The sequence below is a fragment of the Polyodon spathula genome, chromosome 13, assembly GCF_017654505.1.
Source record: "Polyodon spathula isolate WHYD16114869_AA chromosome 13, ASM1765450v1, whole genome shotgun sequence".
NCBI lineage: Eukaryota > Metazoa > Chordata > Actinopteri > Acipenseriformes > Polyodontidae > Polyodon > Polyodon spathula.
The window spans coordinates 29,015,929-29,042,837 of record NC_054546.1 but is presented as its reverse complement, the minus strand read 5'-3'; the positions used below and the strand labels follow the sequence as shown (position 1 = coordinate 29,042,837).

Here is a 26,909-nt window from a genome sequence, read left to right as displayed (position 1 = left end):
GATTACAATTTGAACTACAAAATTAATTAAAACAGCTGACACATGTTGCCAGACTGTGGAAGGGCTGAAGGTCTGCACATACAAATGTTTTGTTTTGTTAGTTGTGTTTTTGCTGTGTTTTGTATTGTTAGTTGTGTTTTTACTGTGTTTTGTGTTGTTAATTGTGTTTTTACTGTGTTTTGTTTTGATAGTTGTGCTTTTACTGTGTTATTGCTGGTAGTGACACATGGTTGTTTTGGTTGTAATGAATCTGCAAGCCTGAGTGGTAATGCCAACTTTCTCTCTCCAATCTCTACTGTCTGTCAGTGGCTACCAAATCCTCCTATTACACCCCTTCGATCCGTCCCTACGTGAAATGCCTGAGCTGTTTATTTCGGGTATGAAAACTTTACTGGGGGTGTTTTTCCCTTTCTGAAAAAATTACACTATTGACACTCTGGTGTAAATAGCAAAAATTCCTTACCCAATAAAGAGCCTTTGTTTGTTACAAACTCTCAGGTAGGTGAGAGGCTGCGAACCCTCTAACTGGGTTTACATTATTCATTGAAGTACAATTGGTGAAACTGGCCATCTGATCTGTACAACAGCAAGTACTGTGAGTCCAGACCCACTGAACTGCTTTTAGTATTTCCGAATCATCTTGTTGTCTTACCAGTACAAGCGCTCCCGTTCTGATTGGACTCAAACCCCGCCTCACATACACACACCCCCACAGGCACCATCCAATCACCATCAGCATTGCAGTGCAACTTGGGGGGCGTGGCTGTCTGGGATTGGGCGTTAGGCACACAGCTCCCGTCCACCGGCACCAGCGAGGAGGGCTCTGCCCCTGAGGGCATATCCGGGAAGTGAGCAAGGCTATGGAATGTCTCGGGGCACTTCCTGTAGAACAGTGAAACACCAACCAGAGAGATGCAGGCGCCACTGTCCACAAAACCCAGAATGAAGCTGAGGAGAGAGAGAGAGAGAGAGAGAGAGAGAGAGAGAGAGAGAGAGAGAGAGAGAGAGAGAGAGAGAGAGAGAGAGAGAGAGAGAAGAGAGTCAAAATACAGACCCGAGACAAACACACTGTCACAGCTAGAACAAGATAGACACACACATTGACAGACCGACACTCAGACAGACCGGCACATATAGACAGTCCCACCACATATAGAGTCACATACACATACAAAGTGGAAAGACAGAGAGAGAGAGAGAGAGACACACACGCAAACACCCACAGACAGACACACACATGCAAACAAACAAACAGATGTACACGTATGGACACATGGAGACATACAGACAGGCAAACACATGCAGTCAGACTCAAACATGCATGAAAACACATAGACAGACAGACACACCCTTTGTGAGTGAGTGGTCCGAAGCTCCTGGTCTTGACGTTCATTCTGTGGCCCTTCTTGCTCTCATATTGTTGGCTCTGTTCCACTCTGGAGAAGCTCTTATCAGCAGCGATGGTGTCAATCTTCACCCAGCCACCACCTCCCGGCTCTCCGTCATCCTCCTGCAAAACCACCACAAGACACGGTCAGAATCAGCAGCCATGCCTCCCTGTGAAGGTTTCTTTCCAGCTGTCCTCTCTCCACTCCTCACTCCCAACTCCTCACTCTCCACTCCCCTCTCCTCTCTTCTGTCTCCTCTCTCTCCTCACCGTCTCTCCCCAGCCCTGCAGTGCCTCTGTCTGGGAGTCAGCTTCCTTGTAGTACAGGGTGAAAGTCTCCTTGCAGCTTGCTCCCACGTTCCGCACGCTGCTGCAGTCTCGCACGCTGAAGCGCAGTGTCACATGCATGCGGGTGGCGGGGCCTCGCATCACAAAGGGCGTGGCCAGCCAGTTGTTCTGATTGGGCAGGTTGAAGTTACAGACCTCGTAGGTGCGAATCAACTGGTTGCGATCGTCCAGGACACTGACCTCATCCCACTGAGAGAGAGATAGAGAGAAAGAAAGAGAGAGAGAGAGAGAGAGGAGAGAGAGAGAGAGAGAGAGAGAGAGAGAGAGAGAGAGAGAGAGAGAAATACTGAGAGAAATACTTGCAATAATTTATGGCAAGGAAGTAGAACATAGACTTATCAAAAATATAAACCATCATTTATTTGTGTAACTGGATTCTGTTTTTTGTACAAAACTATTTTTGTTTCACTTTCTGGCAACACATAATGTTCTGCATGTGAAATATTTGTGAGGCTGGATTTAAATAAAAATAATATAATAGAGGGGTGGCTAATCAGTATATCATAGTGATGCAGAAATGAGCGCTGCAGGGTTAAGGATTGTTTTAAATAATGTTTTTAAGGACTAAAAAAAGATATTTCCACAGCAAAGTGTAATACAGCACAGTGAAAGCATGGGAAAGCACAGGGAAGCTTTGTAAAGCACAGATAGGTATGATAACGCACATTAAGAAAAAAAAACTAAATGTTTCCCATAGTAAAATCATAGTGTGACAGGGCAGAAGCCATGCTGGTGTAAATGGTGTGTGGGTTGATGTAAGGCTGGCAGGAATGGGGTTAAATCTACAAGTGTTGTTCTTTTTAAAACCTTTTATTTTGGCCCTTGTGCAGTGTTTTGTTTGTTCCTGTTTGTTTTTATGTTTATTAAATGTGTGCTTAAACTGCAGTGTTCTGTCTCTGGGTCTGATTCCTGCAGGTAGCCAGCCTGGGCCATAATGCTACACTGTCACATGCAGTGTCAGCAGTTGGACAGTGTCCCACTTCAGTTAAAAAAAAAAAAAAAAAATTCATTCTGGCTCCTTTTATACATGTGGCCACACCCCAATTAGCACCAATTACCTAATTCAGGAATGGCCACACCTGTGATTGCCGACAGGGACAGATTTAACCCCATCCCTGCCAACCTTACACACACACACTATTTACACCAGCATGGTGAAATCACGATAAAGCATAGGTAAGTATTGTAAAGGACAGAGAGGTATGATAGCACACATTAAAAAACATGGTAACCTATGGTTAATGCATTGTATAACCATGAGAAAAGCATGGGGTTAAAAAATACTGTGCAAGAACTGGTCAGCTTTTATAACGGGACATTTATAAATTATATTAGATTCAGTATCATGATTTTAAATATTTCCAAATGAATACCAACATTTTGCTTTATAAAAATATGTTTAAAAAATACAACTTATATGTATGTGCCAGTTCTCCAAAGAGGGCTGCCAAACACCCTTGGTGAAATAATTCAAACCTTGAGACCACATCATTTGTTTCGGTTCAATAAAAAATGCTTCATGTTTTGTTTTTGCAGTTCTTTGAAAATAGCTTGAAGCAGCCTTTGTGCAACTATGGCTGATTAAAAGGACTAAACTGTCAAATCTTTTTCTGTGAGTGGCGGCTTAGAGCACTACCAAACACATTAGTCACTAATTATCTTTCAGGGCATTGCAATCATTCTCAGTGATTCTAGGTTCTGTTGCTCCAGCACATTATTACTAAATCCAAATCTGTGGGAAAATATGCAAAAACAATGCAGAACTTTTAAGTAGCTATCTGGGGAGTAGTATGTGTTTAGTATTTGGGTTAATAATGGCTGATAAAAATGAAAATCAAGTAACATAATCATATCAAACAATGGATGGGTTAAGAACTTTCAATTTAATATAGCAAGCATTTGTGTCAGTAAAATCTTTAGAAACTGTCAAACAAAAACCATCACATCACATCACAAGAGACTTCTTATTGGGCCACATTTTCAAAGCCTTAACTCCAGTCTTTAATTAACTCCTACTTTTTAAAGGAGACAAAGCTACTTGTTCATTTAACAAAACTGGAACTGAACAACTAAGTATATAATCCAGGTGCCTTTAGCAGTCAGTTTATGAAAATTAAGAGGACGATGTAGCTGTAGAACATGGCGAAACTGTGAAAGAGTGTAAATTCTGCTTTTTCCGAGGAGGTCTGTTATCCTCAGAATTGTCCTGCCCATACTTATTATCATTGTCTCTAAATCTGCTTTTACCTGGCTTAGACTTCTTTGAGCTTGTCTGGAGAATCCTAAGTGTCGGGACTAACCAGCCTACCTCGTATCGTCATTCCACACATATTCTCTTTGTATATACAGTCAACTGTCATTAATGCGAAGTTCAAGCAACCAGCAAAAAAAAAAAAAAAAAGTCTTTCAGTAATTCTAGTGTCTGTTTCTTTTGATGTTGGAGTAACCCTGTAATCCAATTTCAATTACAGTACATTTTGAGCAATGTTTTATTAATTCGCACAACCAGATAATTGGTGTTAAGTGAATCTGTATCATAAGAAGTCATTTATAATAAGTGACTGCTAAATTTGCCAAGTACCATGTAGAAATTTGTCTAATCCCAGTTTGTCCTGATGAGAATTGACTATTAGAACGAGAGAGAGAGAGAGAGAGAGAGAGAGAGAGAGAGAGAGAGAGAGAGAGAGAGAGAGAGAGAGAGAGAATTGAGAAGTCATATTGATACATGATTTAAATTGAATGAGGTAAGCTGTTCAGTCCTGGCACTTAGAATTCTCCAGATAAGATCAGAGCAGCTCAAAGCCAGTTAAAGGCAGATTTAAAGAAAGTGGCAAGGTAAATATAAGAAAAGACTATATGGATACTTTATACAATCTACATGGAACAGCGAGTCAAATGGATTGTGAACATAAAATAAAATGGATATGTGAAAAAGAACTGTGTCATTCAGGCCTGGTTAAAACAATACAGCAGTAAACTGGTTATCTTTTACCAGACAAAGGAGAAAATCATAGAATACAGCGGTGTACCATATCTGAAGACACTATATGAAGACACACAGACATACTACTGCTTACCCCAGTGTCTGGATGTGTGCTCCATCCCATCTCAGCCGTTGAATGAGTCGTGTCAAGAAGCATCACTGCCAAGAGAAAAAACAACACAAGTGTCTTTATAGCATGGTATCTATCTACCATTGCCAGAGGTAGGGGCAATTCCTGTTCTTTAATTCCATTTCCAGTACCAATCACAATTCCAGAATAAATTCCCAATTTCAATTCCAATTTCTTTAAAGGAAATAAAATTGAAAATTTCAGACACATAACAATTGTTGTGATTGTTCAACTGATTTCATTTGATGCCAATTTAATTGACTACAAAACAGTCACTTCAATTTAAGTAACGTGTTGATACTGAGAAAAGCTCATTTTAACAGAACGTGGCTAATTGCAATTTTGATTAATAATGTGTTGGAATTGATTAAACGGGAAAGGGAATTGGAATTGCGAATTGATTTTAAAAAGGAACTGGAAATAGAATTGGTATTGGAAAACAGGAATTTACTCCACCCCTGACTATTGCTCCTTAGTATCATACAGAACCCTAGCATTGCCACTGCAGTGCAATTCTGTCTCTGTTGCAATTGAACATCATTTGGGAAAGGCATAGTTACTGTAGCATACTGCGGTCCTATTCAACCATTGGAAGCATCATGCCATTGTAGCTTGCCGTTGTACTGTATAAATATCACTGCCTATCTGTGTAACTGTGTGTCTGCCAATAAAGATAATTTAGGAAAGGTATAGTTAGCAAACTGTGGTCCTGCTCTATCAATGGTATCCATAATGTATTCTAGCTGCCCCATACTTTATTCCCTCAGTATAATACAGAACCATTTTTGCATTACCATTGTAGTGCCACTGCCTGTCTATCTGTATTGCCACTAAAATCATTTGGGAAGTGCATACAGTAGTTAGCATACTGTGGTTGAGTTCTACCAATCATCTAAGTTACCCTTAATATAATGCAGAACCATTGCATTGCCATTATAGTGCCACTTTCTGTCTGCCGATCTGACAGTGTGTCTGTCTTCGCCATCCACCTTAGTGCAATACAGAACCATTGCATTGACATTGCTGATCCAAGACATATTTAGTATGAAATACTGATGGTCATCTTACTTGTAATTACCATATTGATAAAATGTTTTTAAAGTTAGGACATAAATTAGGTTTTCTTTTTAGGAACAGGACAGCATTTTTCCTGTCTAGCAGGTTAAAGTCAGTGACTGTTGCTATCTTCCCTGTTTTTGACAATGATGATTCTATTTGCCAGTTTGCTTGTAAGCAGTCTCTACATAAACTATGTGTACTGTGTAATTCATGTTGCAGATTTGTTCTAGAATGTTCCTCTTTGACACATCATTGCCAGAAATACATAAAATGAGGCTTATCAACCGTAGGCTTTTTCATTGGTATTGTTTCAAGTTTTCCAAGGCTTGGTACAGTACCTCCCTAGTTGAGTGTTCTGGTAGAAAGGACGAACATTGGCTAGAGTTGAGCTCTCAGGATTCTGTTCATTTCACTGTTCTACAGGTTCAAACACGTTTGGGACAATTATAATTTTCATATCAACTCCCAAAGACGTGGGACTGTTTCCATCACAGAATGAAGGTGGAATTTGATCATCTTTCTTTCTCTGGTTTTAAAGATCTTAAAGATGGTTTTTGTAAACTAGGCCTTGGTCACAATGGGTAAATCTCCTGGTTAAATGAATAAAAATATCCTTGGCGCCGGGTGCAGTGTTTTGGACCCAGTCAGTGAGACGACGCATGGCTGGTGTATCGAAGACATTTCTAGAATCTCTCTGGATAATAATCATAGATGGGGGCTGGCAGATTTGTAGCTCTCAGACTCTTTACACAAGGGATCTGATCCTTTCTGCAGAAAAATGGATTCATAATAAAGCAGTGGTTCATTCCACAAGATAGTACTGTAAATGAATGGATACAAAAAAAAGAAAACTACAGTACATACGTACAGACATATACGCAAATAACAATCAAAAATCCTAATCCAAAAGTATCTAATGGGACATTTAAAGGAAAGTGAATTAATTGCACAAATGAGCTTTAATCAATTCAATTTTTGTTAATCCATAAATTAAACATATATATATATGTTGCTGATCACTTTATAGGTGCCTGTGTTAGAGACTATTATGTCCCCCCTAGCAACCATTACTCAGGAATTGGTTCCCCGTCTGAATATTTGTAACTCCTTATTTTCTTGTAACAAACACTTGTTTCTCTTTCTTTGCATGCACATCTATATCCATGAACTTTTAACTAAAACCTTAACTTTAAGAGCCAAACCCCAAACAATAATCCTAAACTTGTACCATTTTGTACAATACTACATGATAAAGGCCAGCAAACATTTACTAGCAACTTGCATGCATAATTTACATTAAAATAGGATAAGTAACAAGCACGCATGTAGAGGCAAAGAAATGTTCACTGGTGTGAACAAATATTCAGGGGAACAAATATACGTTGGATTCACAGAGTACTGTAGTTACCGTAGTTACTGTAGTCCTCTTGAGTGCAGTAAAAATCAGCAGCACACTAAAGTGCATGGGTTTTCTTTTTCAATATATGACAAAGAAAGTATATTTAAACCTTGTTTAATTTAAGGATCATTAGATCAGACTCTGAAATCTGCTTTGTGGAATCTGGAGCATAGATTCCAAAATGAGACCCGGTAAAAAAAAAAATTCAGTCTGGCATTGAATCCGGAGAAATTCCACTCCCAATACAAAATACCAGTATGAAATACAATACTGAAACTGAAACCATTGATATTTAATAGTTGCATTTTAATACATTGTAAATATCTTATTTTCAGATCTGGGTTACAAACAATAGGTATAAATACAACTAAAAAGTCTCCATATTCATAATGGGTATTTCACAAGCTCAGGGTTTTACTGGCATTGCCTGTTCTGTGCTGGGCAGAGCCTTGCTGTACTGTACTGTACTGTACAGGGCAATGCTGGCAAGACCTCAATATAAAATCCTGTATAGCAGATTCCCAACATGGTGTCTATATACAGTTGTAATCCAGTGCGCTGGCATTGTCTGCTGTGCGCTGGGCAAGGCCTCACTGTACTGTACACAGGGCAATGCTGGTTGAAATAACAGATGTATTTACTTTTTAATGGCTCAGAGTAAACTACATTTATTTAAAAAGCAAAATAGTTTTTCACAGTTAAAGTCACTTTAAATCTTGAACTGTTTCGATTGCTAATCCATCATATATCTTGTAAACATTTATTTAAATCAGTATGCAGAAAATAATAATAATATTTAATTGGCCTATGGCTACATTTCAACAAAAAAATATTCAGATAGTTTCCCAAGATTCCATGTTTTTGTATCTTTTTGCAAAGGGTTGCCAAAATGACATAGACAGTTCCTTCAAGTTTCCGTCTCCACAGTTTGATATATTATAAAGCAGTGGTATCAGCAATGATTCAGGTAGTGGTCTTCATAGGAATTTGATGCCTGTCTACAGTTCTTTTCTGTAGCATTCTACTTGAAACTGGAAAACCTATAGGAAAACCTATAGGGGGAAACAGCCTGGCTTTAACATTGGGGTCTATGGAGGGAAACAGACTGGCTTTAACATTGGGATCTATGGAGGGAAACAGACTGGCTTTAACATTGGGGTCTATGGAGGGAAACAGACTGGCTTTAACATTGGGGTCTATGGAGGGAAACAGACTGGCTTTAACACTGGGGTCTAAGGGTAGAAACAGCCTGGCTTTAACACTGGAGTCTATGGGGAAATGTAAACTGAGATTTGAAGAAGATCTTTTGTATGGATAACCCCTTATAAAAGTTTACCATGCCATTTTTGGAGATGCTTTCTTTTCCCATGGCTATACTATACAGAAAAAAACAAAGCAAAGTGTATTAAAGCATAGTGAAAGCATAGTAAAGCATAGGTAAGCATTATAACATATAGCAAGGTATGGTAAAGCATATTAATAAACATGGCAAACCAGGCTGAACTATGGTAAATGTATAGTATAACCATCGGTAAGCATGGGGGGAAAACCTCAAAAATATCATGGCAGACATTTGTAAGGGTGTTGGGGGTATATCTGCAGAACTTGTTTATTGTCTCACTTTTCCCATGTGTTTTGAATCCTGTTTAGGTCCAGATGATGCTCATTCTAAGGTCATGTCGCCTACTTTGACTCAGTCTTTAGTGTGGTGTTTAACATGAGGAGATGTGATACATATTAAAGATCTTTTTGTTTCAAACTAAGCAAAATGACCTTAGAAATTTATGTCCTTTTACTTAGCAAAATTGTGCAAGTGGACCTACCTAATACCATACACATGGAATACAAACGTGAATGTTAATTCCTGCGAATATAGCCTATGGTGTTACCATTAAAGGGGAAACCACTTTCACCTGTGGAAGGGGTGTGGGTAATTCACTGACCAGGAGACAGACAGGTGTAATTGAAAACACCACACAGGTGCCCAGTTTTTTTTCAGGGGCACGTTGGGTTTCTTTAGCCCGCAGAGGGTGCTGTTGGTCCGTGGTCTGCTTACCAACTATGGTAAACAGAACCACGGGAATACCAAGCAAGGGTAAACAGTTCAGGCGCACTCGCAGGTGCTTCAAAACAATACTACAAAAATCGAAGGCACAAAGAAACAGGAAAAATAAAACAATAACAAAACTACAAAGAAAAGGTGCTGCACTCTGTAGCAGTATCCCAGTCGCCGCTGCCCGTGCGACCCGGATCACCGTCCTACGCTGCCGGCTACCTAGCCTGCTCGGCTATCCTTATTCAGGGATCTGCCCAAGGGTTCACCTCCCTCACTGTCTCGCTCTGAACCTCCGTTCAGTTCAGTCGTGGACCAGCGTTTCCGCGCACTCTATGAGTTTAAAAGGGCAGATCTGAGGAAACAACAGACCATTAATTTATAGGGCTAACAATCTCCCAAGATGCACCTCTCAGCCATTCAGAGAGGGGGAAAGTCCACACACCCACTTTCCCACCTCCCTGTGTCACTGCCATGACTCACAGGCGGTTGTTGGACGACTGCCGCCCTCTTCCTGCAGCCTGTGAACACGCCAGCAGAGTCAGTACAGATCTCTCCCTGTTACACCATCTTATAATAGTTTCCCACAGTAAAAGCATAGCAAAATGTAATCAAGTATAGTGAACGTATGGTAAAGCATGGGTAAGCATTGTAACCAGGAGAGCACAAAATTCAGCAGTGATATCAGGTCAAACTGACTGTAGTACTTTCCATGCGTTTAAATCATGTATGGAATAGCTCTCAGGCTAACAAGTGTATGTGGCTTCACACAAATATAATGCCAATGCATTTTACATTTTTCTCCTTACAGGCAACATAATTATTATTTTTAAAGGAGTTCTAACCATGGCTTTTTGGAAATCAAATTTCTTACCTCTTATTAGCCACTGGCAAAATATCACTAAAGGAATTGTCTGAATTATTGTTGGTCGCACTGCTGTGTAATGTATAAAACTATGGAGACTGAAACTCAATCATATGAACTGATCTTCCAGTGTGGATGCAATATTCTTCCAATACACAGTTACATACAGTATAAAGCTGGTTCTTATTACATTTCCTGCTGGAAACCCATTACACAGAAGTACAAAATTGCACACCATACGTTCCACCATGTGTGTCAGACGCTATGAAGATGCAGATGTTGACTGTGTAAGTTAATGGGTGCAGAGACTGGAACACATCATTCAAGCTCCATCTGCCCACAGAACCTGTCCACCAGGTTTAGTCAGAGAGGTTCAAGCATGTTATGTTGTGTATAATTGGTATAAAGCTTTAAAAAGGTGCCATTTATAAAAGCTACAGAGGCAAGGGGAGGGGGATGGGTGTTACTAGAGGTAGAAAGAGGTAAGGAAGTGTATTTAAAAGCCCCAAGTTGCACTGTCGCAAAAAATGATGTTGTTGCCAGGGCTAATGCAAAGTAAGAACATGGAGTTAATAGCCTTACCATTCCTTTAAAAGCACTGGTTAGCACTCCTTCAAAGGAGGATCAGTAATAATGTTTCTAAGGATAATAAGAGATATGAAATTTATTTTAAAGCCCTGGCCAGCACTCTTCAAATAGGGATCAGTATTATGGTATTAATAAAGATGATAAGAGTTATGGAATGGATTGTAAAGCATTGGTTAAATAATTCTAGAATTTTCATTATAGCCAGAGAAACACAACCCCACTCACTCCCTGTGTAGCCTTGCTCTCTCCACTTTCCCTATCTCTCTGTCCCATGCCTTCTCTCCTCTCTTCCTCTCTCTCTTTATCCCAGTCTCTCTCTCTGCCTCTCTGCTTCCCTCCTCTCCCACTCTCTGCAGTCTCTCTCTCTCTCTCTCTCTCTCTCTCTCTCTCTCTCTCTCTCTCTCTCTCTCTCTCTCTCTCTCTCTCTTCTCCCTCTCCCTGTAGTCTCTCTCTCTGCCTCCCTCCTCTCCCCTCTCTCTCGCACTGCTGACTTGCTCTGTCACCGTGTATTAGTGTCTGTTAGGCCCAGAGGGGCTTTGTGTTAGATGGATATTCTTACCCCCACCCCCCTTTGGTCCACTTACTGCAAAACATAGATCAGAGGGGAAGAGAGGGAGGAAGGAGAAGAGAGAGAAAGAGAGGAAGAATGGACTTTAATCCACATGTAGTTTTAGCTCATTGCAACATCAAGTTTTTTCACCAACTTAAATGTGTTACTTACTGATAAATACTCAATGTACTATATAGTGTAGTATGCCATAAATGTTTGTCCTTCATACCTACTGTATATTCTAAAGAAATGCCAAATGGCTGTGTCACATCAATATCAGGGTCAACTATATATTTATAACATATAGTCAACCCTGATATTGATGTGATACAGCCATCTGAAATGTCTTTATAATATATAGTAGACCCTGATATTGATGTGATACAGCCTTCTGAAATGTGTGTGTGTGTGTGTGTTTGTGATTATGTAACACCTAGTGTAGTACGGCTTTATTTACAATGGAAAGGTTGAAATATTGTTTTTTTTTTTGTGATGTCTCCAGTTGAAAGGTCACATTGAAATATCACATTTTCACATGATTTCTCAAAAACCAGGAAGCAAAGACAAAAAGCATAACAGCACATGTATCAAGTAAGAGATCATTTAAGAAAATCTCAATATTGTGAACCATTGAGGGAAATGATCAGAAAGGGCAAGAGAGGAGTACAAAGACATACATTAAAATGTGCAGCTACAGGGATTAAATTATTGTTTTGAAAGAAATAAATCCATTTATCAGGTACATTTTAGATTTAGCATCAGAGTTTAAAATCACCTTCAATCTTTTAAATTGAAGGATTAAAATATCAACCAGAACTAAATTCAGATTCTTAAACAGAAGTGAGGATAGTAATTTCTCATAGGACAGACTTAGAGATATTGTAGACATTGCCTGCTGTGTGTGAGCAGAGCCTTGCTTTACTGTACTGTACACAGGGCAATCCTGACAGGACCACACTATGAAATCTGGTAGAACCACAAGATTGGAACCCAGGCCTTCAGATAAAGGTGAGACGAAAGAATGAGAGATTGTTAAAATAGCCCTCTGTCTGTCTATCTGTCTAAGAATGACAACAAAGCCCATTTCAAGACGAGTCTCTAACTTATTGTAATAAAGACGAATACTGAAATGTGTCTTCAATCCATTTCTGTGCTTGCAATTTATGATTCCCGTCACGTGTAAAAGACAGCAAGAAGGAATGCATTGGGACACTTAAGCGCACATTAGCACACAATGAAAAATTGAAAGGACTTACTGCAGTCATTCTTCTGTCAAAAAGCAGAGAGCACGGACACCTCGCAATCAATAATACATCGGTCCGTTTATCAATTATTGCTAGCCGTGGGGAATGATACACGGAAAAGTACAATATACAAATTCAAGGCCCCCACACCTTCTGAAACAGTGGCAACTTTTGCATAGATATTTATATTGTACTATCTCACAGTTGCCAATTGCAGAGGGGCCAGAATTTACAGTAGCACACTCCTCATGGTCGTTTCCAAACTTCCTCACTGCCGAAATTCAGCTTTTAGGAGTCTTTTCAGAAGCAGCTGCAGAGACTGAAAAGGATCTGGAAGGTCAATAGTGATCTGAGCAGAAATGGCCAATGCGCACAATAGCATATTAAACACATTAAAGAGGTAAAGAAACGAAATATTCTGAAAATGTAGCTGGAAGCTGCAAAACTTCTGTTCCTAATTCCCTAAAACAGAGCTGGGATATTTGAGGTAAGCCACACAATTTTCTTGCAACTCAGCCCCAGCTGTTTTGCATTAGAGATACAATTTATTGGCAACCAGGTAGAGGTTTATTTACAGATTTTGGCATCCCAGTTTAGAATTTTTATATTGGCTTTATACTTTAATGGTTTTTTCCTTTCTTTTTTTTCTTTTTTTGCAATGAATATGGGAATTCTTTAATAAATCTGAGATGGGTTGATAGACTACATTCAAATAAAACTTCTTAAAAGACTGATAACCAAAGCTTCTTCAAAACCCATTCTCTTCTCTCTTAAGCACTAGCAATGTTATCACTGCCCCCTTTTCAAGGAGTGTTGATCACGACTTCTATAACTTTGAGTCCTGGCAGGACCTCAACATCCCGCCTTATCTTAGTATGTTAACATATTCCTTCAGACTGCTAGGTCCCAGTGTAGGGTAGTGTATAAATATATATGTACAAAAAAGAATTCTGTTCTCATGTACACACACACACGTTTGTATTCCTATACTTGTGGGGACTTCTCATTGACTTTCACTATATTTTTATTTACTATTTCTAACTCTAGTCATTTAAAACGCCACACAGGGTAAACAAAATATTTTGGCACTTTTATTTATTTATTTTTTTAAAGGCATATTTAGTTCTTAGAAAGATGTTTTACAAAGTGGGGACGTCCCCACAATGTTGGTTTTTCAGGAGTTACTATCTTTGTGGGGGCAGGTATAGTAATATACCTGGGCAGGTATATAGTAATACCTGCCCCCCCCCCCCCCCCCCCACACACACACACACACACACACACACGCTCACTCACACACACACGCACTCACTCACACACACACACACACACACACACACACACACACACACACACACACACACACACACACACACACACACACACACACATACAATTTACAGGAGTGCTAACCAATGCTTTTTTAGACCGCATTTTCCAGCCACGTATTATTTTCTATATTACTAAATGTGCGTAAAATATATGTGCTTTAATGAAAAACAGACCGTAAATAATGTGCCTGTAATTAAATCCATGTGAAAATCCGGCTGTAACTTCATGAAACTATTTTTAAGCCTCTTTTAGTTTTTCCCGAGGCTTTTTTTTTTTTTTTTTCCAAACCACAATTGCATATTAGCAGAACTGAAATATTATCCGGGACCGTCAAGAAAAAAATGCTTTGCTGCTGATTTTCATGCTCAAAAAAACTGCAGTTTTCCCCCAATGCTTTTCTGATTTTTATACTAGGAATCAAATCAAACTTTAAATTAGGTAATAATGAAATGTGTGATAATAAAATAATAGTAAATATAAGTATACATGTTTTCAAACATTGTATTGTATTCTAATAGCATTGTTTCCACTTATGATATTTGAGTTGCTAATTTTCAATGATTGTTTCTTGATGAGTTAACTGAGGTGAGGTGTTGATGTATTCCATGGTGTGGGGGCTGTGTCTATTCCCTGCAGCCTGGTGAAGGCTGTCTGGACCAGATGTGGCTTTGTTTTTAACTTTGTTCTTTTTAAATAATACATAATAAATAAATGTGATCTCTGGTCTCGGTGTTGCACCTCTGTTTTCATCAATTGTGATCAATGTTGGTAGCTCCCAGTAATGGGTGTATTATAAGAGACTGTCGATAATGGTTAATCTGAACTTTACTATGTATTTACCATCGTTTACCCTGGTTTGCCATGTTTATTAATATGTTTTATCATACTTTTTTTTTTTTTTTAAAAGCAGATGCCTTTATCCAAGGTGACTTACAGAGACTAGGTGTGTAAACTATGCATCAGCTGCAGAGTCACTTACAACAACATCTCACCCGAAGGACAGCACAAAGAGATTAAGTGACTTGCTCAGGGTAGGTGAGTAAGCGGGTATTTGAAACGAGGACATTCTGGTTTCAAGCCTTTTTCTTTATTCATCTGACCACACAGCCTCTCGATGTGATTTATATTCATTATGCCTTGTTCCATTTTGCTTTTACTCTGCTACATTTTTTAAGGGACACTATACCCTCCTCAAAATAAACGGTTGTGTATTCAGTTATGGAGCAATGGTAGCACTAGCCATTGGTATAATGGGGCCACACTACACTAACTATATCCTTCCCAAATGATTTTCCATTGACAGTGACCAAAGCAATGGCAGTAGTTATATTCTATACTAAAGGGCAATGGGAGTACAGGTATAGGGCAGCGTTGACGATATTTGTTTGACATGCCAAAGGGATTATTTTGGTGGATTAAACTCTCTCTCTCTCTCTCTCTCTCTCTCTCTCTCTCTCTCTCTCTCTCTCTCTCTCTCTCTCTCTCTCTCTCTCTCTCTCTCTCTCTCTCTCTCTCACTCTCGCTCTCAAAAACTCTGTCTCTCTCAAACTCTCATGCTCTCTAATTCAGCTTGCAGGTCAGTGATTTGACCTTTTGTTCCAAACTAGGTTATAGATGCAGGAACTGTTTGAATAAAACAACAGACTTGGAATCAAAAGATTCCCACACACAACAGAGTATGTATCTCTATCTGACTACAGAATCTATCTATCTATCTATCTATCTATCTATCTATGATATATATATATATACAGCGCTGGAAAAAATTAAGAGACCAATGAAAATTTTTCTTAAATCAGCATCTCTACATGTATGGCAGCCATTCCATTCCAGTGTCTGTTGAATTCCAACACAGGCACACCTCATTCTACTGAATGAGGTACTGATTAGGCAATCACCTGAACCAAATCTTATTTAACGAGGAAAAGTACAAAAAACACTCCTGTGGTCATCACTATCCTCTTGCAATAGGACCGGCTGGATGGCAAAACAGTGCTAGTAGTACCTCAAAAGTAATTGGAATCAAAAAATAACTATTTACCATGCCCAAAGAGTTGAAAAGGAAAGTTTTGAGTGAGGAAAAGAAGGGTTCAATTCTGGCTTTACTGGCAGAGGGATACAGTGAGCGTCAGGTTGCTTCCATCCTTAAAATGTCAAAGACGGCGGTTCATAAGAACAAGGTCAAGCAGCACACACTGGGGACAACAAAGCTACAGACCGGCAGAGGGCGAAAACGACTCTCCACTGACTGGAATGACCGCCAACTCATTCGAATGTCACTCAACAACTGTAGGATGAGATCAAGTGACCTACAAAAAGAATGGCAAACGGCAGCTGGGGTGAAGTGCATGGCGAGGACGGTTCGAAACAGGCTCCTAGGGGCAGGGCTGAAGTCGTGCAAAGCTAGAAAAAAAGCCCTTCATCAATGAGAAGCAAAGAAGAGCCAGGCTGAGGTTTGCAAAAGACCATAAGGATTGGACCATAGAGGACTGGAGTAAGGTCATCTTCTCTGATGAGTCCAATTTTCAGCTTTGCCCAACACGTGGTCGTCTAATGGTTAGACGGAGACCTGGAGAGGCCTACAAGCCACAGTGTCTCGCACCCACTGTGAAATGTGGTGGAGGATCGGTGATGATCTGGGGGTGCTTCAGCAAGGCTGGAATCGGGCAGATTTGTCTTTGTGAAGGACGCATGAATCAAGCCAAGTACAAGGTTGCCAGATTGGTTTTTCCAGCAGGACAATGCGCCATGCCACACAGTCAGGTCAATCAAGGTGTGGATGGAGGGTCACCAGATCAAGATCCTGTCATGGCCAGCCCAATCTCCAGACCTGAACCCTATTGAAAACCTCTGGAACGTGATCAAGAGGAGGATGAATGGTCACTAGCCATCAAACAAAGCCGAGCTGCTTGAATTTTTGCGCCAGGAGTGGCATAAAGTCACCCAACATCAACGTTAAAGACTGGTGGAGAGCATGCCAAGACGCATGAAAGCTGTGCTTGAAAATCAGGGTTATTCCACCAAATATTGATTTCTGAACTCTTCCTAAGTTAAAACACTATATTGTGTTGTTTAAAAATGAATATGAACTTATTTTCTTTGCATTATTCGAGGTCTGACAACACTGCATCTTTTTTGTTATTTTCACCAGTTGTCATTTTCTGCAAATAAATGTTCTAAATGACAATATTTTAATTTGGAATTTGGGAGTAATGTTGTCAGTAGTTTATAGAATAAAACAAAAATGTTCATTTTACCCAAACACATACCTATAAATAGTAAAACCAGAGAAACTGATAATTTTGCAGTGGTCTCTTAATTTTTTCCAGAGCTATATATATATATATATATATATATAGTATATATATATATATATATATATATATATATATATATATATATATATATAGATATGTAAGTATGTGTGTGTGCTTCATTTTTGCAATAATCTCGTGTACGAAGTAATGCTGACACTTAAGTAATGTGGATACCTTATTAAACACACTATGCAAGCTTTTAGGGGTTACATTATGTGACACAGTTTAAAATCGAGAATTTCACAAAAGTTGTTTTTTTGTGGATGAGGAAAAAAAAAAGTAATCATACCCTGACAAGGAAAATTAAATGACTAGCTAGTTGAGGCACCTTTAGCAATAATAACCTCTTTCAAACAATTAGGATATTTGTTAATGAGCTTTTGGCATGATTCTTTAGTGATTTTTTAATATTCTTCAATGCTAAATTTCCTTCAATGCTAAATTGTCTAAATTGCACAGCCTTCTTCAACTCATACCAAAGATTATCAATCATATTTAGATCATGACTTGACTAGGCCATTCCAGAACCTTGAAATAGATTTTAATGTATGCTTTGGATCGCTGTTGTGTGGGAACGTCCAATTGTTCTTTATACCAAGTTTTCTAGCGGAGGGTTTCAGATGATTGGCCAATATCGTCTGGTATGCTATGGAATCCATTTTACCATGTATTGGAACTAAATTTTCCATCATTCAAATTCTTGGCAATCTTCTTGTATCCTTCTCCAGCTTTATGACAATAAATAATTTTCTGCTTAAAGTCTTCAGATAGCTGTTTACTTTTTCCCATATTGACTTATTGATAATGACAGCAATCATCCTATGTCTAACCCTTTTATACTCTCGGAAAGTTCACCTACAATCAAGCATTTTCTAGACTTTTCTAGAATTAGGTTCTGCATTATCATATTGAATTTTCTAGCACTTTGTAGACAATACTATCGTAGCATCAAAGGGTATGACTACTTTTGAATTAGCATTTTTGGAGTTCTGCAAAAAAAATTGCTGAAATAAATAATTGTAGACATCTATCTCTTGTCATTTTTTTCCTTATCCACAAAAGCAAAACTTTTGCTACAAACCAATTTTTCCTGTAATTCTTTGCTTTCGAGAAATTTCTAGAAATGCTAAATTTCCAATGGGTCACTATTAAGAAGGAAACATTCAAATTGTCTTTGTTTTTGTGATTTTAAGGCATTTTCTTTACATTGTAGGTGATCTATCTATCTATTTGTTTTATTAAATCCATTCCATAAGATACACTAGCCCTAATTTTTATTATTGTTCTGCAGTCTGTTTCTTCAGCTCCTATCTCATGCCCACCAGTCTACACTCTGCTCATTGAAGACTACTGGGCTGGAACCTGTTGTGTTTTACGTCATCTAGGATCAAGTAATAATCTAACAGTGCCCTTCACTTTAGATTGTACCCTAATATGACTACTAAGGTTTTGAGACCTATTGCTTCATATTTTGTGAATCTTATGACAAAAATGTATGTATGCATGTATGCCACACGGAAGCATTTTGGCTTCTGTTGTATAGAGATAGAACAGTTGTCACATTCCCACATTGTTTTACCCTCTGGTCATAGCAGTGATAAGATATTTTCCACATACCTGTTTCATGTTTACAAATCATTCAATCAGAATGCCAATTCCCCTTGCCCCTGTGTATGCTTTGTTTTTGTTCACAAAAACACAAATTTCTAGTTGCGGCTGCATGTAAGCACAAGAGTGAAATGATTTCCAAGAACCTTTAAAATGCTCTCTCTCTCTCTCTCTCTCTCTCTCTCTCTCTCTCTCTCTCTCTCTCTCTCTCTCTCTCTCTCCTCTCTCTCTCTCTCTCCTCTCCTCTCTCCTCTCTCTCTCTCTTTCCCTCGCTCTCATATATCGGTAAAACTGACAGCTGGCACAGATTTTATTTAAAGTCTGGCTCTCAGCCTTCAACATGTTCAAGCAAACCTCCATTCCTTGATCTCTCTCTCTCTCTCTCTCTCTCTCTCTCTCTCTCTCTCTCTCTCTCTCTCTCGGGCTCTCTCTCCTCTGTCGCTGGTCGTCAAAGTTTACTCCCTCCTCCTAAAAGTTTTAAACAAATTTTAAATATATCTGATATATATAATATATATATATATCCATTTGTACTGCTTTTTTTTGAAATAGCTAATTTGTCCATCGATTAAACCCCATTCCCTGTGACACAAAAATTATGTTACAGACTACTGTCTGTCTTTTTAATAATATAAACTAATGGAAGTGAATCTGTGAATCTGGCTCACTTTCCCTGTCACTTTATATAAGACTACTGTCTGTCTTTTCATTATAAATTAATATAAGAACTTTTCTTTGTCTCTTTCAGTACAAAACTAATGTCTGTATTCTTACTAAAAAGAAAAGCTATACCATGAGAAACAGGACAGATTCACTTTTATTAGTTTATATTAGTGAGGAGACAGACAGTAGTCTTGTACCATAAGAAATAGAGAATTATTATTGTTATTGTTTTTATTTATTATTATTATTATTATTATTATTATTATTATTATTATTATTATTATTATTATTATACTTTCCATTTTGTTTCCAACATGTTGGACAAACATCTATAAAGCCTCATCCTATACTATATTATAACCCCAGTAGTGCCATTGTCTGTGTGTCTACATTGCCATTGAAGATCATTTGAGAAGGGTATAGTTAGCATACTGTTGTCCCATTATACCAATGGCAGCCTCATCCAATTGTAGCGGCCTTATACCTGGGCTACCATTATTATAATACAGAATTAGGATTACATTGTCATTGTAATGTGTCTGTCTGTCAGCCTCTCTGCATTGCCATTGAAGATCCTATCAATTCCATTGTGAAATTGCCTTGATGATACTGCTGTGGTCTGCTAATGGGTCTATAGCTGTGCTGTACACATAGACTGTACAAAGCACTTTTGTACAGTCTGTGTTATTGTAAATGCTCAAGGATAACTGTTATAAACCAGTATTGGAGTTGGAACCAACCACCTATCTATCTATCTGACTGTGGAATCTATTTCGTAAACCAACTCTCAATGAGTCTGTATGCATTTAACATTATATAGTGTGGAATTAATACACCATTATGGTGGACCAACTGTCTGTCTGTCTATATATCTATGTCAGGTGGGGAACCTAAAAATTTGAATGCATAATTATAAAAATAATCTTTATATATAAAAACACCTTTCATAGTGAACCACCATCACAAAGCACTTTACAAGATATGAGAATAGAATGTGTGAACTATGCATCAGTTGCAGAGTCACTTACAACGTCTCACCCCAAAGACAGAGCACAGGTGACTTACTCAGGGTCACACAATGAGTCAGTGGTTGAGCTGGGATTTGAACCACGTATCTGCTGGCTATAAGCCCATTTCTTTAATCACTGGATCACACAGCCTCCTATAACTGTAAAATTATAGCCTTAATAATCAGGTATATAATGATTGACAAATATAGTATTAATATGCTAGTACAAAAATAAATTGTAAACTGGTTTAGGACCAGTTTAAAGTACAGCTATCAATCACCAGCCTAAATATTCATTGTTAAACCACTACAGACGAGTATAGGAGTTTGAACCCACCGTCCATCTGTCTATATGTCTCAGATACAGAATTGAAAACAGGAATGCATCGGTGTAGCTGTAACTAGCCAGCATGTATTTAATGCTTAATTTCACCAGTTCAGCCAGTATGGCAGTTTAGACCTACCTTCTACTGGTTCTACGGTCCATCGGGTCAAAGCTGAGATAATCCAAACCCAGAGGGGAGATGAACAGAACCGCATTGCTAGCCAACAAACGAGTGAGTAAGAGAGAGAGAGAGGGAGGCTGGTAGGGAGTGAGCAGGGGAGAGAATGGAGAGAGATGGGGTGAGAGGGGGAAGAGGAGGAAATGGGGTGGGGGATTGAGAGGAGGAAAAGGGGGAGAAAAAAGAGAAGGGCAGACAACGGAGGAGGAAGAGAGAGGAGAGGGAGAAAACTGGGGGAGGGGAGGGAAAACGATAAGGGAAAGAGGAAATTTTTGACAGGGGGAAATGAGAATGATGAAGAAGACTGCTTGACTGTTTTACAAAAAGCTTCAAGTTAACTTGCGATTCTGCAGTCTGATAGACAAGAGATAAACAGGTAGTCATACAGATAGATAGATAGATAGATAGATAGATAGATAGATAGATAGATAGATAGATAGATAGATAGATAGACTGCAGTCATACAGATAGATACAGTTCTAGTACAGAGCACAATAATTAACAAGTTACTTGAGCGTGGTTGCAGTTTTCTATTTCTCTCTCTCTCTAACTCCCGCCTCTCTTCTTTACCAATCCCTCCTACGATCCCTCCATCATTCCCTCCCCCTCTGTCTGATTACCTCTGTTGCTCTAAAAAGTGCCATCTGTGCTTTTAACTGTTTGTCCGTCTGCACACATAAATGCATTTCTCTGTCCGTCTATGCGTGTTCATTCCTCCTTAGTTCATAGCCAATATTTTGCCCTTGTAATGTGGTCTGCCTGTCAGTTCCCCTTTACAAGTTTAACATGGTAAATGTGGAGGTTTCCCGTGCTTTTCTCATGGTTATACTATGAATATACTTTGTAATATACTTTAAATGTGCTTTAAAATGCTTACCTAAGCTTTACCATGCTTTCACTTTTTTACACTTTGCTATGCTTTTACTATGCTGAACTTTTAAAAGTGTATATTTGCATTGCCACTGAGAATCATTTGGGAAGGGTAGTTCACATAATGTGGTCCCATTCTACCAATGGCAGCTTCATCCCATTGTAGCTGCTCAGTTTGCCTGCTGTCATTGTCCCTAAGTATAATATACAACCATTATTGCATTGCAATGGTAGTGCTATTGTCTGTGTCTTTATTACCGTTAAAGATCATATGCTGTAGTTAGCATAACGTGGTCCCATTCTACCATTCTTATCCCATTGTAGCTGTCCTATATTTCTGCTACCATTGCTGATCAGTATAATATAAAACCATTGCATTGCCATTGAAGGTCATTTGGGAAGGGTGTAGTTAGCATAATGTGGTCCCATTCTACCAATGGCACCCTCATCCCACTGTAGCTGCTTATACTTGTGCTACCATTGCCCCTCAGTATAAGACAGAACCATTACACTGCTTAATTTATAGTGCCAATGGATTGACAAAGGGGGTGTCTGTCTGCATTACCATTGAAGGTGATTTGTGAATGGTGTCTGTCTTTACTGCAAGGCTATCTTTAAAACATTAAAAGTTTTCATACCTGTAATTATACATGTTTTTTCTTTTTATAAATTCCCAACTCTACACCTAGGCTTAAGGCAATGATATGACCTAGTTTGCCAAAAAAACTGAGGGTGATTCACAAATCTTTTTTTTTTTTTTTTTTTTTTTATTGCTCAATAAAAATGACACTTTATCTTAACAAAAAAGACAGTACATTTCTGCAAAGGACAGGAAATACAGACTCTGCAGAACAAATGGGGGTTACGCAGCTCCACAATTGCAGCCTCCCCCCAAAATGTTCTCCATTGACTCAATGAAATCTAGTCTTGACAGTCATCATCGCCAAACAGTTTCCTGGTTATTTTAGTGGTGGAAAGTCATGGCTGTTAAGTACAGACAGGTAGTGTTCAGGTAATATACACTAGTCATGCAGAGAGGGCCACTGCAGTTAGATAGGTATGGCAAGATGTTTAAAAACAGAAACAGTGTTTGTTTAAAATGTAATTTATTGTTGCATTGGTCACATTCATTAGTCATATACATACAAGAATTAGAAGCACATATTATATGTAGCACATACTTTTGTTTCAATGGGCTTTCCCATGCATAATTTAAATTGTATATAAATCATGAATTCAAGTCAATTTGGAAATATCAAAAGAAACTTAATGCATTTAATAAGAAACGTTTTAACTAAAAGTCTTATTTAATGTCTTCAGCATCGTCAGGCTAATATCAAGTTTTGCACTCCCTATCGATTAACTAATGGAATCCTGCTGAATAATGTTACGTTAACATATTGAATTACATACCACTTTGTAGTTTTCCACCGAGTACAAAAAATAATAAACTGACAATTTTTAAAATGTTGCATTTTGAAATCTATAATGAAATACAGTACTACTATTACGGCTTCCGGTAAACTTTTTTGTAGCTTCTTTGATTATATGATTTTAAATAAAAGATCAAAAGATCAAACTTATGTTCATAAAATTCTAGTTGATGCAAAACTTTTGGCCAGAGCTATATAATTACGGTTTTAATCGATTAATGCTTAATCACACCTTTGGGCTTTGGTCGATTAAAAATTTGCGGTACCAAAAAACAATGCGCAACAAAAACACATCTTGAATAAAGGCGGAGAGTATTTCTAAAAACATTGACAAAATGTTTAACTGGAAGGCACACCCAATATTTCAAAATATTTAAGAATGAAGAAAAAAATGTCTGCAACTTGGCATATTTTCTCATCTATGCTTTCCCTTCACGGCAGTACTACACGTTTATCGTATTATCTTAGTCGCAAGTAAGTGGCAAACAGTATCAGAACATTATCAGTTATATCATGCTTTTTCTTCAGCCGAATAAATCAAAATAGCACTCAATAAATGGCATTTCTTTTCAACTAACCGAAATAAAACAGCACTGAGTAAGTTACCTTTGTAGTCTGAAACTTGAAACCTCACGGGGTACCAAAAACTGATCTGTTCAATACAGTACTCTAGGCTGGTAATTATATATATATATATATATATATATATAATATATATATATATATATATATATATATATATGTGTATGTATATGTGTGTGTGTGTGTGTGTGTGTGTGTGTGTGTGTGTGTGTGTGTGTGTTTCTAATCTTTTTCTGTTAGACGTGGCATTTGGCTGAAGGAAACACAAACGGATAGCAAGTACAACATAAAGGAAAATGTCAGATTACTTCACTAAAAGTGTAATGGTCTTTCATTATAATTTCATATCACTAGTAAACTTATTTTCTTTTTTTTTTTTTTTTTGCATGTACACAAAAGGTTTAAATTTACTCATTTGGTTTTATTTTGGACTGAAGCCCTTCTTCAGCTGTGTAGAAAGAATATATATATATATACATATATAAATATATATATATATAATATATATATATATATATATATATATATATATATATATATATATATATGTGTGTATGTGTGTGTGTGTATATATATATATATATATATATATATATATATATATATATATATATATATATATATATATATCTAGATATATATCTTGATATAGTAAAAATATTTGTTGCACAAATTTTTATTTCGCTAAACTGTTAATTTATGTAGAAATACATTTTGTTTGACAACGTTTAAAAATAAAGCTAAAAAGAATATGTATTATGCCAAATACTATAAAAAGGGTAGATTGCCATGAACTACATCTACTGATACAACAGTATGGAAAACCCTGTACAGCTCCCATTCAACATCTCCATTTTATTACAAACCAAACTGTTAGTAAAATTCAGCCAAACAACAGAAATTAACCAATTCCTTTACTTGAAAACACACTTTTGGTGCCACCATGTGGTCATTTTTGATACCACAATAAGCAAAGCTTTCCTTCAAAAATAATTTAATTGAAGCTAAGCAAACAATACCATAGACATTGATTTTAAACCCTACATGGGTCTCAGGTGTGCAGTACTAAAATATCCACGTTATAGCCAGCATGTTTTTCCATTTTAAAAAAAATCTTGCACTGCATTTCACCTCAACATTGTCTTGTGGGTCAAAGCATGTTACTGGCAGAAAGCCGTGAGCCACACTTTCAGCCTCCAAGGTGACACGACCAAGGCATGGCTTTTAAACAGAGATTCTTTATTAAACCTGGTACTAGATGCCATGTTTTTGAATGAAAATGCATGTTCACTGTAACATATTTTTCTCTCGAAACAGCTGACCCAGAGAATGGAAGCTGGCACCTCTTTAACGAGACACAGTACTGTCAGTTTCCTCCAGTCTGAACGCAGGATAGACTTTCTGAGTGAATACAGTTTGGCATTGGTGGAGAAGACTCCAGAAACACTCCTATTCTAGTAAAGCAGGGGAGTCTATTCTAATACTTTCACCACCATGAGAAACTGAGTAACAGCAAGCGCGACACTCCAAGCACCAGGAGTTGCTATCCCCAGTCTGCTCGAATATCGGTGCCTATTTCTTTCAATTCTGGCGTAAGCGACTCCTAACTGCTCCATCTAACCTCGCAGTACCCAGACCCTCTCAGACCTGCTGAGCAAAGTACTCATGGCTGCTCAATAAATGTGAATCCACTCTTTGGGTAGCTGTTATTGTTGTTATCGTCGGTTCGTCTCCATATTGTGTTCCATTTATTCAGGCTGATCTCTTTATTAACAGTTGTCTAATCAAATTGTAGGTAACTGTTATCTAATCTGAAAGAAAAAGATGGGGAGTAGAATAACAGATAAACTACAAATGTGTTTTTGTCACAAAAAAAAAGTTAATTCCTCCCCAGTGTTAAGCCCCTTTCACAATGGCACTCCTACCCGGGTCCAGGTCCAGCTACCTAGGTAGGTTCTGACCCAGGTATAGCATGAAAGTGTGAAACGGCTTTAGATCATTCGATACAGACACACAATCATCATTCTGACCTCCATCGGTAGCACGTCTGTTATGAGACGCAGGACACAAGGAAGACTAAACAACAAGTTGCTACATGTATCAAATCTCTATGTACATTATTAACAGTATGAAGAGTGCATATATAAATTCTGAGTATGATACATCTTACGGTTTACATTTTCGAGTGTTCAAATTTTGTTAATAACTCATTGAGGCCACTATAAGGCAACAATCATGAAAAAAGTTAAGAAAATATCCTTATGTTTGGTAAGGTCACTTCATTTTGGTACTACTTCAGTGTGATTCACTGAGGAGAAAAAAAAAAGCAAGTTAAAAAACCACAAAATACAGTTCAAGAAATTAACTGGTAAACATTAAACACACCCTCAACTGTTCAGCCCTTTCTGTCTTTGTATCCCTGAATAGATAATCACCCCCTCTTCCAATACATGAACAAGATTAATGAGCAAACAGAACCACTGGGGTTTGATATCTGTTGCTCCTATTACCCCACTCAAACCCTAGTCAAGGAGACAGGAGTTTGGGCTTATGCCTTTATCATCCAAACTCTCTGTCATAAATGTTTCAGCAAATACAGTAGTTGTATGCGCTTTAAGTACTACATAATACTAATTAGCTAGCTATATGTATATGTAAGGTATAAACCATGACGGGCCGTGCGGTTCCTATGAAATGTATATAAGCTTGGGTGGTGATTAGGTTCATGGCGAAGCCAAGGGACTTTAACCAATCAGAAATGAATGTATTTTGTGGAAACTGCACAGCCCAAAGTGGTTTATACCACTTATGAAACGGCTAATTCAAAGTTAGTTGTCATTTGGCTGAAGAAAAATGATTAAAACACTTTTTAAATTTAAAAATATATACTTTTATTATGTGTACACTACCGGTCAAAAGTTTTAGAACACCTATTTTTCCAGTTTTTATTGAAATTTACGCAGTTTAATGTCTCTGTACTCTGAAA

General features: G+C 38.0%; 1 protein-coding gene across 1 annotated transcript; it reads right to left on the bottom strand.

The window, feature by feature from the left end:
- Nucleotides 1-145: 145 nt before the first annotated feature.
- On the bottom strand, nt 146-21,167 carry LOC121325369 (ephrin type-B receptor 5-like). The gene is made up of 5 exons (XM_041267813.1): nt 21,000-21,167; nt 4,813-4,877; nt 1,658-1,924; nt 1,350-1,510; nt 146-948 (listed from the first exon to the last, which is right to left on the bottom strand). The coding sequence occupies exons 1-5, from the start codon at nt 21,073-21,075 to the stop codon at nt 636-638; spliced, it is 882 nt and encodes a 293-aa protein (XP_041123747.1). The 5' UTR covers nt 21,076-21,167; the 3' UTR covers nt 146-635.
- Between the last annotated feature and the right edge of the window lie 5,742 nt (nt 21,168-26,909).